The sequence below is a fragment of the Haliotis rufescens genome, unplaced genomic scaffold, assembly GCF_023055435.1.
Source record: "Haliotis rufescens isolate VD_foot unplaced genomic scaffold, xgHalRufe1.0.p SCAF_17, whole genome shotgun sequence".
In the NCBI taxonomy this organism is placed as follows: domain Eukaryota; kingdom Metazoa; phylum Mollusca; class Gastropoda; order Lepetellida; family Haliotidae; genus Haliotis; species Haliotis rufescens.
Window position 1 is genome coordinate 28,607,742 of NW_025963857.1, and position 13,767 is coordinate 28,621,508.

Consider the following 13,767-nt stretch of genomic DNA (forward strand, 5'->3'; position numbering starts at 1 on the left):
ACCATCAGGCTTCACTACATGCTAAAACTCGTATCAATTTATGGTTCCGTGTTTGTTACCTATTTGCTTAAAACCACTTGCGTTTCTTTTGCGTGTGAGTATATATATTCTGTACAATGTCCCTCATTCAGTCTTGCTTGACAATGGTATTAGGATCTATACCGAAACATCGGTTTTTACAGTATTAAAGAATTGTGTCTACCTTGCAGATACTGTATACACCACGCGTTATCATAAGATCTTCACAATAAGTAAATCGATGACATAACATTCGTCGGAACCTTTGCGTAAGTCCCTATACCGTATTTATGGTACCAAAAATACGTGTATCACAAAATAGCATTCCAATATCAAACGCCAACATAGAACTTTACACGAATGAATTAAAAACCCAATCCGAGGTACAGACCAGATTGTGTCAAGTCATGGGCTGAACATATAGTGATACACAACGTTCAGCCCAGCCAATAAATTTAAGAACATGATACCATTGCTTTAATTGGGCACAAGATACGTTCCTTGCAACATGTTCATGTTGAGTGCTAATAATACCTTGACCCATGACAGTTCGTAAGTCTTTATTTAACCCAGATCTGGACAACATACGGACTTTTAAGACAAGTTCTAGATCTGGTCGTTTACTGATAAGATGGTAAATATAGATATATATGGGCATGTAATCTTACCACAGAAAACAGATACATGTACATGTGGTTGCAACCAGCGACTGCTTCGATATAGGCAAGCATGAATAACGTGTTCTTAACATCTCTACTGGTCAGTCTTTGTTATGCGTCTCTACATCCAGCTATCAGACAAGACACAGAGAAGAATGAGCTGATACTGTCCTTTCCAAGTAAGTGTAAAACGTACATAATAATCATCAAAATCGTCAAAATGTAAAATAATAATTCATTCACTCGCTACTCGCTAACCCCATATTCCTTAAATGTAGTAGATGTCCCCAGCTACTTTGAAATAAATGTAATGCACATTCCCCCAACACAATCTTAACATCAGTCAAGTTCAGCCAGGTCGAAGAATTCTCTTTTGGACTAAACAGCTTGTTTACGAAGAAACATGGGTTACCTCTGTTTTGCTGAAATCCCGATATGGTCAACTTATATACACACATGAAGGCGATTATCATTGACTTTGCTTGTCTCTTTAACGACAAGATGTATGCCAGTAAAATTTTGCATAGGTAATCGCAGTATCAGTATCTCTAAAATTTATCTACATAATTTATACATACACCTTAAGCAGACATATTAGATCTGTCATGTTGGGCTTATGTCGTGGTGATAAATATTTTACATAGACACATTTGTCACTTAATAAGTTAAATGATAACTGGACCCGTGAAAATCCGGGGTAGGGTAGGTCTTTAGCAACCCATGCTTGCCGGAAAGGCGACTATGCTTGTCGTAAGAGGCGACTGACGGGACCGGGTGGTCAGGCTCGCTGACTTGGTTGATGCAATTGAGTGGATCGACGGTCATGTTGTCAATCACTGGATTGTCTGGTCCAGACTCGATTATTTACAGACCGCCGTCATGTAGCTGGAATATTGCTGAGTGCGGCGTTAAACAACAAACACACAAACAACAAACAAATGATAACTCCTGGTGTATTGTCCCAAAATCAAGTAAAGAGTTATTTTATATGTACAGTGTATATATATATTAAATTCTCAATGTTTTTGGATAATGATTTTGTATGTTTCTTGTACAGCCTATCTATCTGTATCTCCTTGTATGTCGCGCACGTTTACAGGAGTGGAAGAGAAATAGAGAAGGTGTACTCTTTGTCAGTAGTATGTGACTAAGACACACCTTATCTTCAAATACACCACCGCCGTCAAATAGCTGGAATATTGCTGAGTGCGGTGTTAAACAACAAACCAACCAAATCAAATACACGGTTGGTGCACAACCGGAGTGTCTTTTTAAGGTATGTTGTTGTTACATTCCGAATAATCATGAGGTAAACATGATTATAGTTGGGAATACATACTGTTATTTCTTAATAATAGAACAATATCAGAATATAATGGGAAATTGTCATTTCGTAAGCCCGTACCATTATGAAAGCCATCAATGAATGTTTGCATACCATTTGAAACAAATTCGATAAATAATGTAACATTTTGTCTTGTTGGCAGAGATCCCTGGTGTTGATACAGTTGAGTTGGCCTACTCACTCCATGACCAAGGTGCACAAATACATTCCGTGATCAACACTGTGAGGGTGTATAAACATGGTAAGCAATCCCCCGAATAGTGCAGAGAATCAAAGTTAGAACAGTTGGCATTTTGTCAAATGAATTCCTGTTGATTGAACTCAATAAGGGGCAAAGACATTAAGCTTGTAACCCCAATGAAACATACGAGGGGCGTTCAATAAGTTTTGCAACTTCACCATAAGACCAATTTGCAGAATATCTTTTGCACTTTTATTTATGAATATAATCTCCATTCGCCTCGATACACTTGTTCCATTTGTCCTTCAAGCTTTTAATACCACTTTTATAGAAATCCGCAGATTGGCCTTCTAACCACGCCTCTGTGGCAGCCTTTATGTCTTCGTCATCCTTCATTTGCCGGAACAGGAAATAGTCGACTTGGCCTTATATTGAAGTTGCATAACTTATTGAACGCCCCTCGTATATCGTCTTATGTTTAAAACTTATCATCGCAGGAATGTTTTTTTCTTCAGAACTACATCTTAGTTTATTTCCGTTTGCTGCATTCCAAAAAATAATTCAAAGAAATGTACATGTAAATGTTCAAAAACACGCTGACCTGAAAACAATATAGTGATTGTTTTCTCCAGAAGATCGCTCAATGTCTGCTCTTGGTGATCAGTCATTGAAGGTTTTGTCCAGGAAATCGTTCAGTGAGTGTTTGCTCCAGTTCTTTGAGTGACTGTCTTCTCCGGGTGATCTCTCAGCGTTTTCATCAGGAGCTCTTTCAGTGACTTTTTTCTTCAGGTGATGACACAGTGAGTGTTTTCTAAAGTAGATCGTTCAGTGAGTGGTAGATCCTGCAGATCTTTCAGTGATTGTTTAACGAAGGGGATGCTCAGTGACTGTTCACTGCTGGTGATCATTCACTGACCGTTTACTCCAAGAGATCATTCGGTGAGGTATCATTCTTTTACTGTTTCCCCAAGGAAGTCATCCAATGGATTTTTGCTCCAGGAGACCCAGATCACTCAGCAAATGCTTGTTCTGCAAAATCATTCTGTGACAGATATCACCAGGAGATCCTTCTGCGAAATTCAAACCTGTTTCAGCACATGGATCTTTCACTTACAAAGTTCCAACTGAGGAAGCATTTACTGACAAAAAAGTGCTGGAGTATGCAATAAAATATCTGTCTACAAGTGGCGACGTCGTATACCACCTTGCGGACGTATATACCGTTCCCGGTAAGTAGTTCAGTAGCAGATGAAATATTTTACAACAATTTTAAGATTGCCCCGTTGAATAGAATCCTAAATAAAAAAAAACAGCATTTGTCACATAAAATAGTGCAACGTTTAGGACCCGATTCAGAAGTAAACTGTCTCTCTTGAGTAACATAACCCTCCTTAAAGCTATGCTTGATGTATTAATCACCCACATTATGATATTCTATGTATATCGTCATCCAGCTGCCTCATCTCTTAGCCCCCGGCTATACAGGCGCAGCCATACCGTCATGTATGACGTCTTCAACAGTAACCATCTCGATAGTAGCAAATGGAAGCATGAAGTCACTTGCTGGGGAGGAGGGGTGAGAATCACTTTCCAATTCAGTTTGGTCAGAGGGTATCCACATTCGAAATCATTATTGTTTATCCCTACTAACATATTGGTTCATAAGTGAGGCAGCTATTTGTTATACTTTATAAATTAGAGTAATTTGTTGTAAGGTGACACTTAAGTGAGTTTTTTTAAATTAAAACGTGTATTATGTATTTACAGTCATATTAACAATATGTTCGCTACTTTTTTATCAGGGTGGTCAGTTCCAGATGTACACACCAGAAGCAGCCAACACCTACATCAAAAACGGCTATCTCTACATCAAACCGGTACTGATATTATGTATAATTTATGTATTAAAAGTGGTCTTCTTATTATACAATTTGTATTTCTTCCTTGACCTTAAAGCCTTGATGTGTACTCAAATGTAACAGGGAGTGGTATTTAAATAAGCCAGTAAGGCCGGTTTTCAAAGCCTTTCAAGTAAAGCTGAATAAAATATGTTTAAACTGAATGTATTAGCTTAGTTTTAGATATGAAAGTTCAATTCCCCAAATGTACAATGTGTGCACTCAATTTCTGGTTTTCTCCGCTATGGTATCGATGGAATAGTGCTAAAAGAAGTGTAAAACCATACCCACTTACTTATGTGTCATGTTTTCCATTGTTTTATTCAGACACTTACGGCTGACAAGTTTGGAGAAAACTTCCTTAACCATGGAGATTTGGACGTTAGCAGTGAGTTTCATTTCAATTTATCGTCCCATCCGTCTGGATAAATTTTGTGAATGTCTCGAGCGCATTTGACCAACCTACGTGACAAGAATTCGCATTTGTATCGCTATAACGAAAAGTGAACATTCAAATTGAAAGCAACTAATTCAAGGGCCTGCATTCACGAATTAGGCTAAAGGTGAAGTGATAAGACCAGCTGTTGTGAATACATAGAACAGATAGCAACAGTTAATAGATAGAACCATACGACAACATGCTTCGTGAGTAAGAGGTGAAGGTCACGATACATTGAACCTAGAAAACTTGGACCGTCAAAAACGCTTTCCTTCTCTCATACTTTTAGTGTGAGCACATTTGCAATTGACGTTAAACTTAGTAAAGCTTAGGCATGCTGTTAAACTTAAATAATCAAGTACGGTAGATTGCAAAATGTTGATTTTGTGTGTTCGACACTGCCCATTGTGTGTTATAGATATAGAAAACGCGTTGAATATTTTTGGAAATGTTGGGAGAATGATTTTTGATGATAAATGTAATCTTACCCTAGGGTCTTTTGTTATCAGATACATCAATATGAGCCCATAGAAATTAAAACTCCGTGACTTAGTGCGTTGGAATTCCAGGGTAGAATTGACTCAAAGTAACCAATGCTTTAAAGGGCAAGTAAAGTCAACATAGCAACTTTGTTGATGTTAATACTTTAGGGTATTACTTAATCACAAATTCTTGACCAAAATAATATTTGAAAAAGGGAAATGGCGTAAAACAGACGATAAAAACAACAGGTGAAATCGTCCCCCAAACGTAGGATTCCGACACTGAGATGACTCACCTTAATGGGGTTAAAACGGGTTCCCGGAGTTTGACGCGCTGCGGAATTACAATAATCGGGCCGTCGCCCAGTCTGCCTGGTGGTTTATTGAGGGTCTTCCAACTTGTCCAAATTCACTCGCGCTTAGATGATTGGTAAGACAATAGGGGATGGAGGGGGGCATCTCACATATGACACAACTAATTGGTGAATATGTCACATAACATAATGACACAACCAATTGGTGAACTATATTTACATACACTGTACTGAGTGAAAACTGTAAATTATATATCAATGAGTGAGTGAACATATTAATCATTTGGTATGATCTGGACGAAATGGAACTGGAGACACGAAACGGTATTCTGCTTTGGCAGAAATGCACAGACAGACAGTCTCACCCTGCTGTACATCATTATTACATTTTTTTTTTAAAATGAACAATTAAAATAACAGGCATTTTGCAACATATCAAAACGTAAGTCCTCAATCAACCGTGACCAAGGCTATCACATAGCCCCGGCGTACCATCAATTCATCAAAGACCCTTATCAGTCATAATCCCGTTGTTTATATTACTGGCTTCATCCTTTGTTTATGTCACTTACTTCTACGATGATTGTAATCACTACCCTTGTGTGTACATAACAGGCTTCTCTACTCCAGTATAACAATATCTACTCTACTGTATAAACATTGCCTCCTACTATATACATACTTGTCAATCACCCTCTGTGTCATGGCCTCAGCCCTGCATAACCAACAATCAAAAAACAACAAAAAAATCCTAATTCTCACTGACTCGCTTGGTGGGCTACAAGCCCTCCAAAACAAAAATACCAAAAAACGACCTAAATTAATAAACCAAATACTTAAAAGCTCCAACGACCTAACAAAAGCAGGCAAACAAATAACCTTCTTGTGGATCCCCGCCCAAGTAGGAATTTACGGCAACGAAAGCGCCGATAAAGCAGCTAAATTATCTCTCAAAATACCAGAAATAAGCCTAAACCTACCCATCTCAAAATCAGAAATTAAAAGTGTAAACAAACAAAAAATAACCAAATAATGGCATAATCAATATCAAAACTCAATTAGCCAAATCCAAAAAGTGCTCAGAAAACCACTAGCCAAACCTAAAATCCTACACCCCTCTAAAAAAATTGACAGATTAATTACAAAACTCCAAACAGGACACACGAACCTAAATAACCACCTAAAACAACTTAAAAGACACACCACAGGCAACTGCCCTCACTGCAAACAACCCGAAACACGCACTCATCCACTGCACCCACTACCAAACACACAGAACCACACTACAAACCACCCTCAATCTAAATAAGGTTCCTACTCTAGATGAAATACTAAACCCTCAAAATAAACTAGAAAACTTCAAGGCCCTAGGCGTATTCCTAATCAAAACAGGCCTAATTAAGCGCATCTAAAAACTAATTAATCTACCAATCCAAAATCCAATAAACATACAAACACCCACCTCACCCGGCTCCCTTAGTTCCCTCCTCCACCCACCTCGGCATTTATTCCAAATTTTAAAATTTCAAAAAATCGATATAAGCAACCCCTAAAAGCCCCCTCTTGTGTTGCACACACCACTTTCACCCTTCTCGGAATACACTAAATGGTCCGGCCAGGCCCGTGTGCGAAATACGCTGCAGTCGGAAAGCGCACGTTAAATCTTCTATATCAGTCAGTCACCCTCTGTGTATCACTTGCTTGATAACGGTGTTAGAACCTACACCGAAACGTCGGTCTTAATTGTAATAAAGGATTTGCCCATACATAAATTCTACTCTTACTTTATAACCTTAGTTCGTTATAAGCGTGTTCGTTATAAACGTAGTTTACTGTATATAAACCACCACTGTTGTTCTGGTCCAGAGTCCATTTTTAGTTGGCCACTGTGTCTTAAATGGACTCTTGCCTACTGGGTCGTAGCTAGAACTGGGTCGTATATTTACTCACTCTAGAATGTAGTAGTAGACGTCTGTCATTGCAGTGTGTCAGTAATTTATCTGTTCCAGAGCAATGGGGAACGTGTACGTATCAAAGTGACAGTGGATGTCACCGTCAGGGATCGAAGAATAATATCCCACCAATCATGTCGGCTAAACTCTACTCAAAAGCTTCCATCACCTACGGAAGAATCGAAGTTGTTGCAGAGTTACCTAAAGGAGATTGGTTATGGCCAGGTGAATATGCTCCGACTGTGACTATTTTGTTTCAAAACTAATACAGTAACACAGTAACACAATTGAATATTTTTCTGACGAGAAAGGTGATTGAAAACAATATGTAACTGGAACTAACCATCGAAGTTATTTTCATATACACTAAACAGCTTCAGTTGATCACCAATATAATTATTGTCGTACATACATGTGGCAAACCGATTCTATAGTTCTTATATACTGATCCGCAAAAGACACGTCACCATGGATAGATATATAAGAAAACTTATTTGTCCAAATACTGTAAACATACTTTGAGACATATCAAAAAGATGAAGATTGGCAAAACTGATCATCAAGGGTGAAACTAAAGTGTCAAATGTTCTTAAAGTGAAACACAACACTAGTCTCTGAGAAAATGGCATCACAAGTCAGTATCTCGTGTGCCCGCCATGTGCATTGATGAGTGCCGGGCAACGTCGATACATGGAATGAATGAGGCGGTTGATGAAGGCCAAAGGCACTTGAGCCCACACTCTGAGGAACGCCTGACGCAGTTCAGCTGCAGTTGTCGGCCTTGGTCGGACGTCATTCAGCCGTCTTTAAATCTCGTCCCACAGGTGCTCAGTGGGATTTAAATCCGGATTGAGGGCAGGCCACTGCATGGTTCTGAGGCCATTCTCTTGTTGCTCTCGCAGTGTGGGCACGGGCGTTATCATGCTGAAACGCGTGGTTGCGGAGACGTGCCAAATGAGGTATTGGCGTGTGGTCTCAAGACATGATCAATGTACCGAGCTGCTGTGACACCATTGCCTCTCCCTGGACCGATGTTCTGGATGACCACAGGGCTGACCCTCTGTGCAAGATCAATTCCACACCACACCATGATGCTCGGACCACCCCACGAGTCTCTCTCAACAACACAAGCATCCGAGTAACGTTCCACACGGCGTCGCCAGACTCTCAGTAACGGCTCTCATCTGAGAAGAGGACTCTTCTCCGCTGCTGGTGGCGCCAATGCTGGTTCTGTGTTGCCCAATGAAGACGGCCCCGGCGATGACGTGGTGTCAGAATGGGTCCACGTGTGACAGTTGAGGTGTCTGCTTGTCAATCGTCGACGCACGATGTCCGCACTAATGTGTCGCTGGTGTGTCCCCATGATCTGTCGAGCAGTTTCAGCAGCAGTAACAAAGCGATCTTCAAGATGCTGTCCCACCATCTGACGATCCTGACGTCGGGTGGTGACCCTTGGTTTTCCACTACGTTGTCGCTCATCTTTAGTGTTGGTGGTCTGGTACCGTTGCTGGAGCCTGTATATGGTCCTTACGTGGACTTGAAATGCATTGGCTACTTGCTGGGCGGTTTGTCCAGCTTGCAATCGTCCAAGTGCTTGGTGTCGCTGATTTCTTGTCAATCTTGCATTGGCATGTGGTAGCAATTCAATAACGAATGAATGTTATCCGATCTGGGTGGATTTTTATAGGGCAAGAAATGTGGCAACGCATGTGCATTTCAATCTGCACGGAACTCACGTGCATCGAGTTACCATGGCCGTTGCCGTGATGCGTCTTGGCGATCGGTTTTATTGTCATCTGCTTTGTTTTATCATCAAATTTCATTTTTTCGGACAAGGAAATGTTAAATTTTAGAAACTTTGAAATTACTCAGATATGTAAATGAAAACTTTTCATGCAATGATACTTGGGGTGACGTTTCTTTTGCGGTTCAGTATATATTGACTGATGAAGTTGACGGCTCTGATGTTACAACTTGAAAACAAACAACATATCGATTGTAATTATTTAACTTATGAATTCCACCCCAAAGCTATCTGGATGCTTCCACCATCAAAACCTTGGAAATATGGTGGATGGCCAACTTCCGGAGAAATAGACATCATGGAATCGAGAGGTAAGAAAATAGTTTCATGGTGCTAGGTCACGGCAGTCGAACACGAAGGCATATTGCCGAGAATCCACTTCCACATGCTCCTGCTACCACCATCACTCGGGAATAGTGCAACCGTCATTACCTGCTCACTGTCTGCTGTTTAAGTGGTTGGGAAACCTCCAGCTGCACGGGGGGCGGTCGGGTAGCCTAGTGGTTAAAGCGTTCGCTCGTCACGCCGAAGACCCGGGTTCGAATCCCGACATGGGTACAATGTGTGAAGCCCATTTCTGGTGTCCCCCGCCGTGATATTGCTGGAATATTGCTAAAAGCGGCGTAAAACCATACTCACTCACTCACTCACTCCAGCTGCACGGGGCCTGGGAAACGTACAACACTTAAACACGAACACACGCATTATGGTTCAGACAACGTGTATTTTCGCAATAGCACTCCCGAAGGAGTTAGCCCTATTGGATAGTGATTCATAAAGACATGTTCATGATGTAGACGGAATCCTACAATGATGCTACATTTGCAGAGATTTCTTGCGAATATGGAAAGGGTTTTGTCGCTTTTATTTTTAGCTGAAATATTTAGCTGAATTAGTCTTTGAAGGAATTCCTGATGTGCCCGGGGACCACGAGGTCTGGCATTGTCTTGCTGAATTATTCCTCCATGTCTGTTAATAACCTTTCATTATGATGTCCTAATATTTCATCCCTGTGACGAACCCCAGTCATTGTGCACAACATCTGTATGGCCATTGTGTAGGTCAGGAATACCTGCCCACAACATAACTCTACCGTCAAATCGATCCACTTGCTGTATATAGTTGGGTGCGTAACGTTCATGACGTCGACGGTACACTCTGCCTCCACCATCCCGTCACCTGGACGTGATTCATTGGTACACAGGACTCATCTCCACCATAGCTTTGGCATTATACGATGCCAGTTACACCATAAGGGCCGTTCACGGTGATGTTGGCTCAGGATGTAACGTCTTGCAGGTCGACGTGCAACTATTCTGTACTCTGAACTGCGTGGACCTCGTTGTTCATTGAATACATGCATTGTCAATTAAATGGTCTAAATGAAAAGGCGGTGTTTTAGCGCATGGGTGTTTGTTTCTGTTGGAAAATGCCTCGGATAGAATCTGTATTTTGAGTTTGTACTTGAACAGGAATGCAGTTCGTCTACATATTTTCCAGTCACGTTTCCTTTTTCTAAAGCAGATGAAATCATTCATGCAGTTGCCTTTGTTAAAGAAGCTTTTTAAGTAACATATGAACTCATAAAAAATAAGGTAGATCATGTTCATGGAGATGTCCCTCGATTATGATACTACAAAGGAATGTACGCATTCATCTTTGGTTTCATAAATTCTTAGTCCTGTTTATCTTACTACCGTTGGCGTCAAATAAATTTGATATTTCTATACAATGCATGAACTCTACATGGGCGATATGTCAGACGTGGTTTCGACAGCAGGTTAAATAGAAATTCCATGGAAATCAAACAAAATTCACTTGATGGAATACAAAGGTTTACACTTGCCTTCTCTCATTCAAAGGTAACGTGAATCTAAAGGACACAGGTGGGCATGACCATGGTGTTCACGTGGCGTTGTCGACGCTCCATTGGGGCACATCAAGCCAGCACCGGCAACAGTCTCATTCAGCGTCTGTAGTCCTGCGTCTTATCACCAATCCTTTATACTGTGCATACTGTGATTGATCTTCATGTTACTGTATGAACCATGTCACCAACTGACTTAAACTTATTTATCTTAAAGAGGACATGCTAGGCGCCTTATAATGACATTTAAGTGAAAACGGTGACAAATACCTGTCAGTGTCAAACTACACTACAAATACATTGTGCTTCGTTATGCACATGCTTGCGTATGCTTTCATATGGTAGTAATCGGAATTGTTCAATGAACCTTGGACACGTCCCCGCTCTCATCCCCGTCCATATCCCCGTTCTCATCCCCGTCCTCATCCCCGTTCTCATCCCTGTCCTCATTCCCGTCCTCATTCTCGTCTTCACCCCGTCCCCATTCCCCGTCCTCAACCCCGTCCTCATCAATGCTCTCATCACCGTCCCCATTCCCCGTCCTCAACCCCGTCCTCATCCCTGCTCTCATCACCGTCCCCATTCCCCGTCCTCATCCCTGCTCTCATCACCGTCCCCATTCCCCGTCCTCAACCCCGTCCTCATCCCTGCTCTCATCACCGTCCTCATCCCCGTTCTCATCCCTGTCCTCATCCCCGTCCTCATCCCCTGCCCTCATCCCCGTCCTCATGATAAATGTCTAAGACCTGCATCACTTCGGACTTTCCTTTCACATGAAACTGACAAGCTGTGACTATAAAACTGTCCATAGTAGCATAAAATCTCACTTATGCAACCACTGAAAGCAATAGGTTGGGGCTGATCATCAAATCATACGTGTATCATACGTGCAGGCTCTTTCCGTAAGTTGCTGTGACTGTGAGCTGTGATCTGCTGCAGGACTGGCTCATGGGGCGATGGCTTCCACACATACGGCCTTGACTGGACAGCTGACCACATAAGGTGGGTTGGACGAAAGATGACGTTGATCTTTCAAAAGGAAAAAGACAATGAGGAAGTCCTATGTTCATCATGCATATTTATAAAAAGTTACGTAAACTTTCAATTAAGATGTTCAATCAGCAGTTGATTATGTTCAATGTATCTACAAAGCTTTTTATGCAGTCAATAGGTTCGAGACATTTCAGGTAGCTTGTGTTCCCCTTTGTACTGTATACATGCAATTCAATGTGGTAAGCAGCGAGATAAAAATTGTGTTTTTTTCTTCAATCAGGTTTGAAATAGATCACCATCCTGTGGAGATCATGTCGACGCCTTCCAACGGATTTTTCTCATACAGTCATCTCTCTGGCACCAATCCCTGGGCCAAGGGTGGTAAAAACGCACCCTTTGATGGACCGGTAAGTTTTAAACTTAAAACTACAAAACTGTTATTGATCTTAGTGTGTGGACATTGTGTAGGCAGTTTGGGCTTGATTAAAATTCCTTTATACGGAAAAACGTGATGTACACAGTTCAGTCGTTTACCGATGAATCAAACTTCCCTTTCAGATGTCAAAATCAAAGTTGAATGTTTGGTTTCAGATGGGTCTCATCTTGAACGTTGCTGTGGGTGCCACAGATGGTTATTTCCAAGATTCGTGGCATAATCAGAATGGCAAACCGTGGAGGGACAGCTCCCACACCGCCATGATGGACTTCTGGAAGAACAAGCACCAGTGGCAGTCTACCTGGCATGGTGAAGACGTTGCCATGAAGATCAGATCAGTCAAGATGATACAGTATTAGATTGGATATGATGAACCAAGAGGCATCATGTCACTCTACAATAAATCTTACCTGACAGCAAAACAGAGCTTGTTTTGGCCTTTACAAGAATACACATAGAAGAATAACGTTCATTTTACAACCTTTCTATCTCTGACAGGGAACTCAGGCATTATATTACCTTAATTTGGTACTGAAATATCCAAATTTATTCTAATTTGGTTCCCGTGAGATTAATAATTCTTTCCAAACATTTCAGCACCGATACTCAACACCAAATGAGGAAAGTCTGACATTAAATGAAGATAACTATAATACTATACAGATTACTACACACGGGCCTCCAAGTTCACTAACTCTATGTTCGATCATGGCGAACATACACAGATTAAGCTGAATAATATCAGTATTGCTCTCGCACATGCAATTACAATGAGCACCATAAGATCCTATAATTTCTCGCATTATATCAGCGAGTGAATATTTCTTATACCGCAGCATTGTGACATTTTCAAGGCCGTGGGGGTAATTAATTGAGTATTTGTCCTTATGCATAACGTTGTGATTTTATAGACGCCTCTTACTCAAAACGTTTTTCATTTCAAATAATGGGGCTTAAATTATTCTAAGGTTTTATTGGGTTGATGGAGGGTGGGGATTCCGGGTTCGAATTGGTCTCCAGCAACCTATGATGGTCGTTAAAGGCGATCTAATAGATCGGGATATCAGGTTCGGTTGATTGCGAGGAATCTTACCCCGATGGTTTAATTCGTTGCTCATAATCTGCTTGGATTGTCAGTCTAGACCGCCCTCATATATCTGGATATGTTGATGAGTGGTGCGTTAAAAATGCTCTGCTTATTTTGATTATAATTGCCTTTTGTAACCTTTTCCAACGAAAAACATTTTACCTCTGCAACACTATCGTGAGAAAGTATATTCCTAAAGATCATAAAACTCACTGTTGTTGTTTGGTGGAGAATAGATTACAAGTACATCATTCTTGTCATACAAGCCGACTAAAATGTTGATCGGTGGATC

The 13,767-nt window shown here is 41.0% G+C and overlaps 1 protein-coding gene across 1 annotated transcript; it reads left to right on the forward strand.

Moving 5' to 3' along the window:
• The first annotated feature begins 674 nt into the window (after positions 1–674).
• LOC124127812 (beta-1,3-glucan-binding protein-like) lies at positions 675–12,810 on the forward strand. Its single transcript, XM_046491183.2, has 12 exons — positions 675–856; positions 2,165–2,263; positions 3,298–3,432; positions 3,658–3,779; positions 4,006–4,080; positions 4,429–4,489; positions 7,346–7,513; positions 9,320–9,403; positions 10,955–11,063; positions 11,899–11,961; positions 12,233–12,359; positions 12,544–12,810. Exons 1-12 carry the CDS (start codon positions 748–750, stop codon positions 12,745–12,747), a joined length of 1,356 nt encoding a protein of 451 aa, XP_046347139.2. The 5' UTR covers positions 675–747; the 3' UTR covers positions 12,748–12,810.
• The last annotated feature ends 957 nt before the right edge of the window (positions 12,811–13,767 follow it).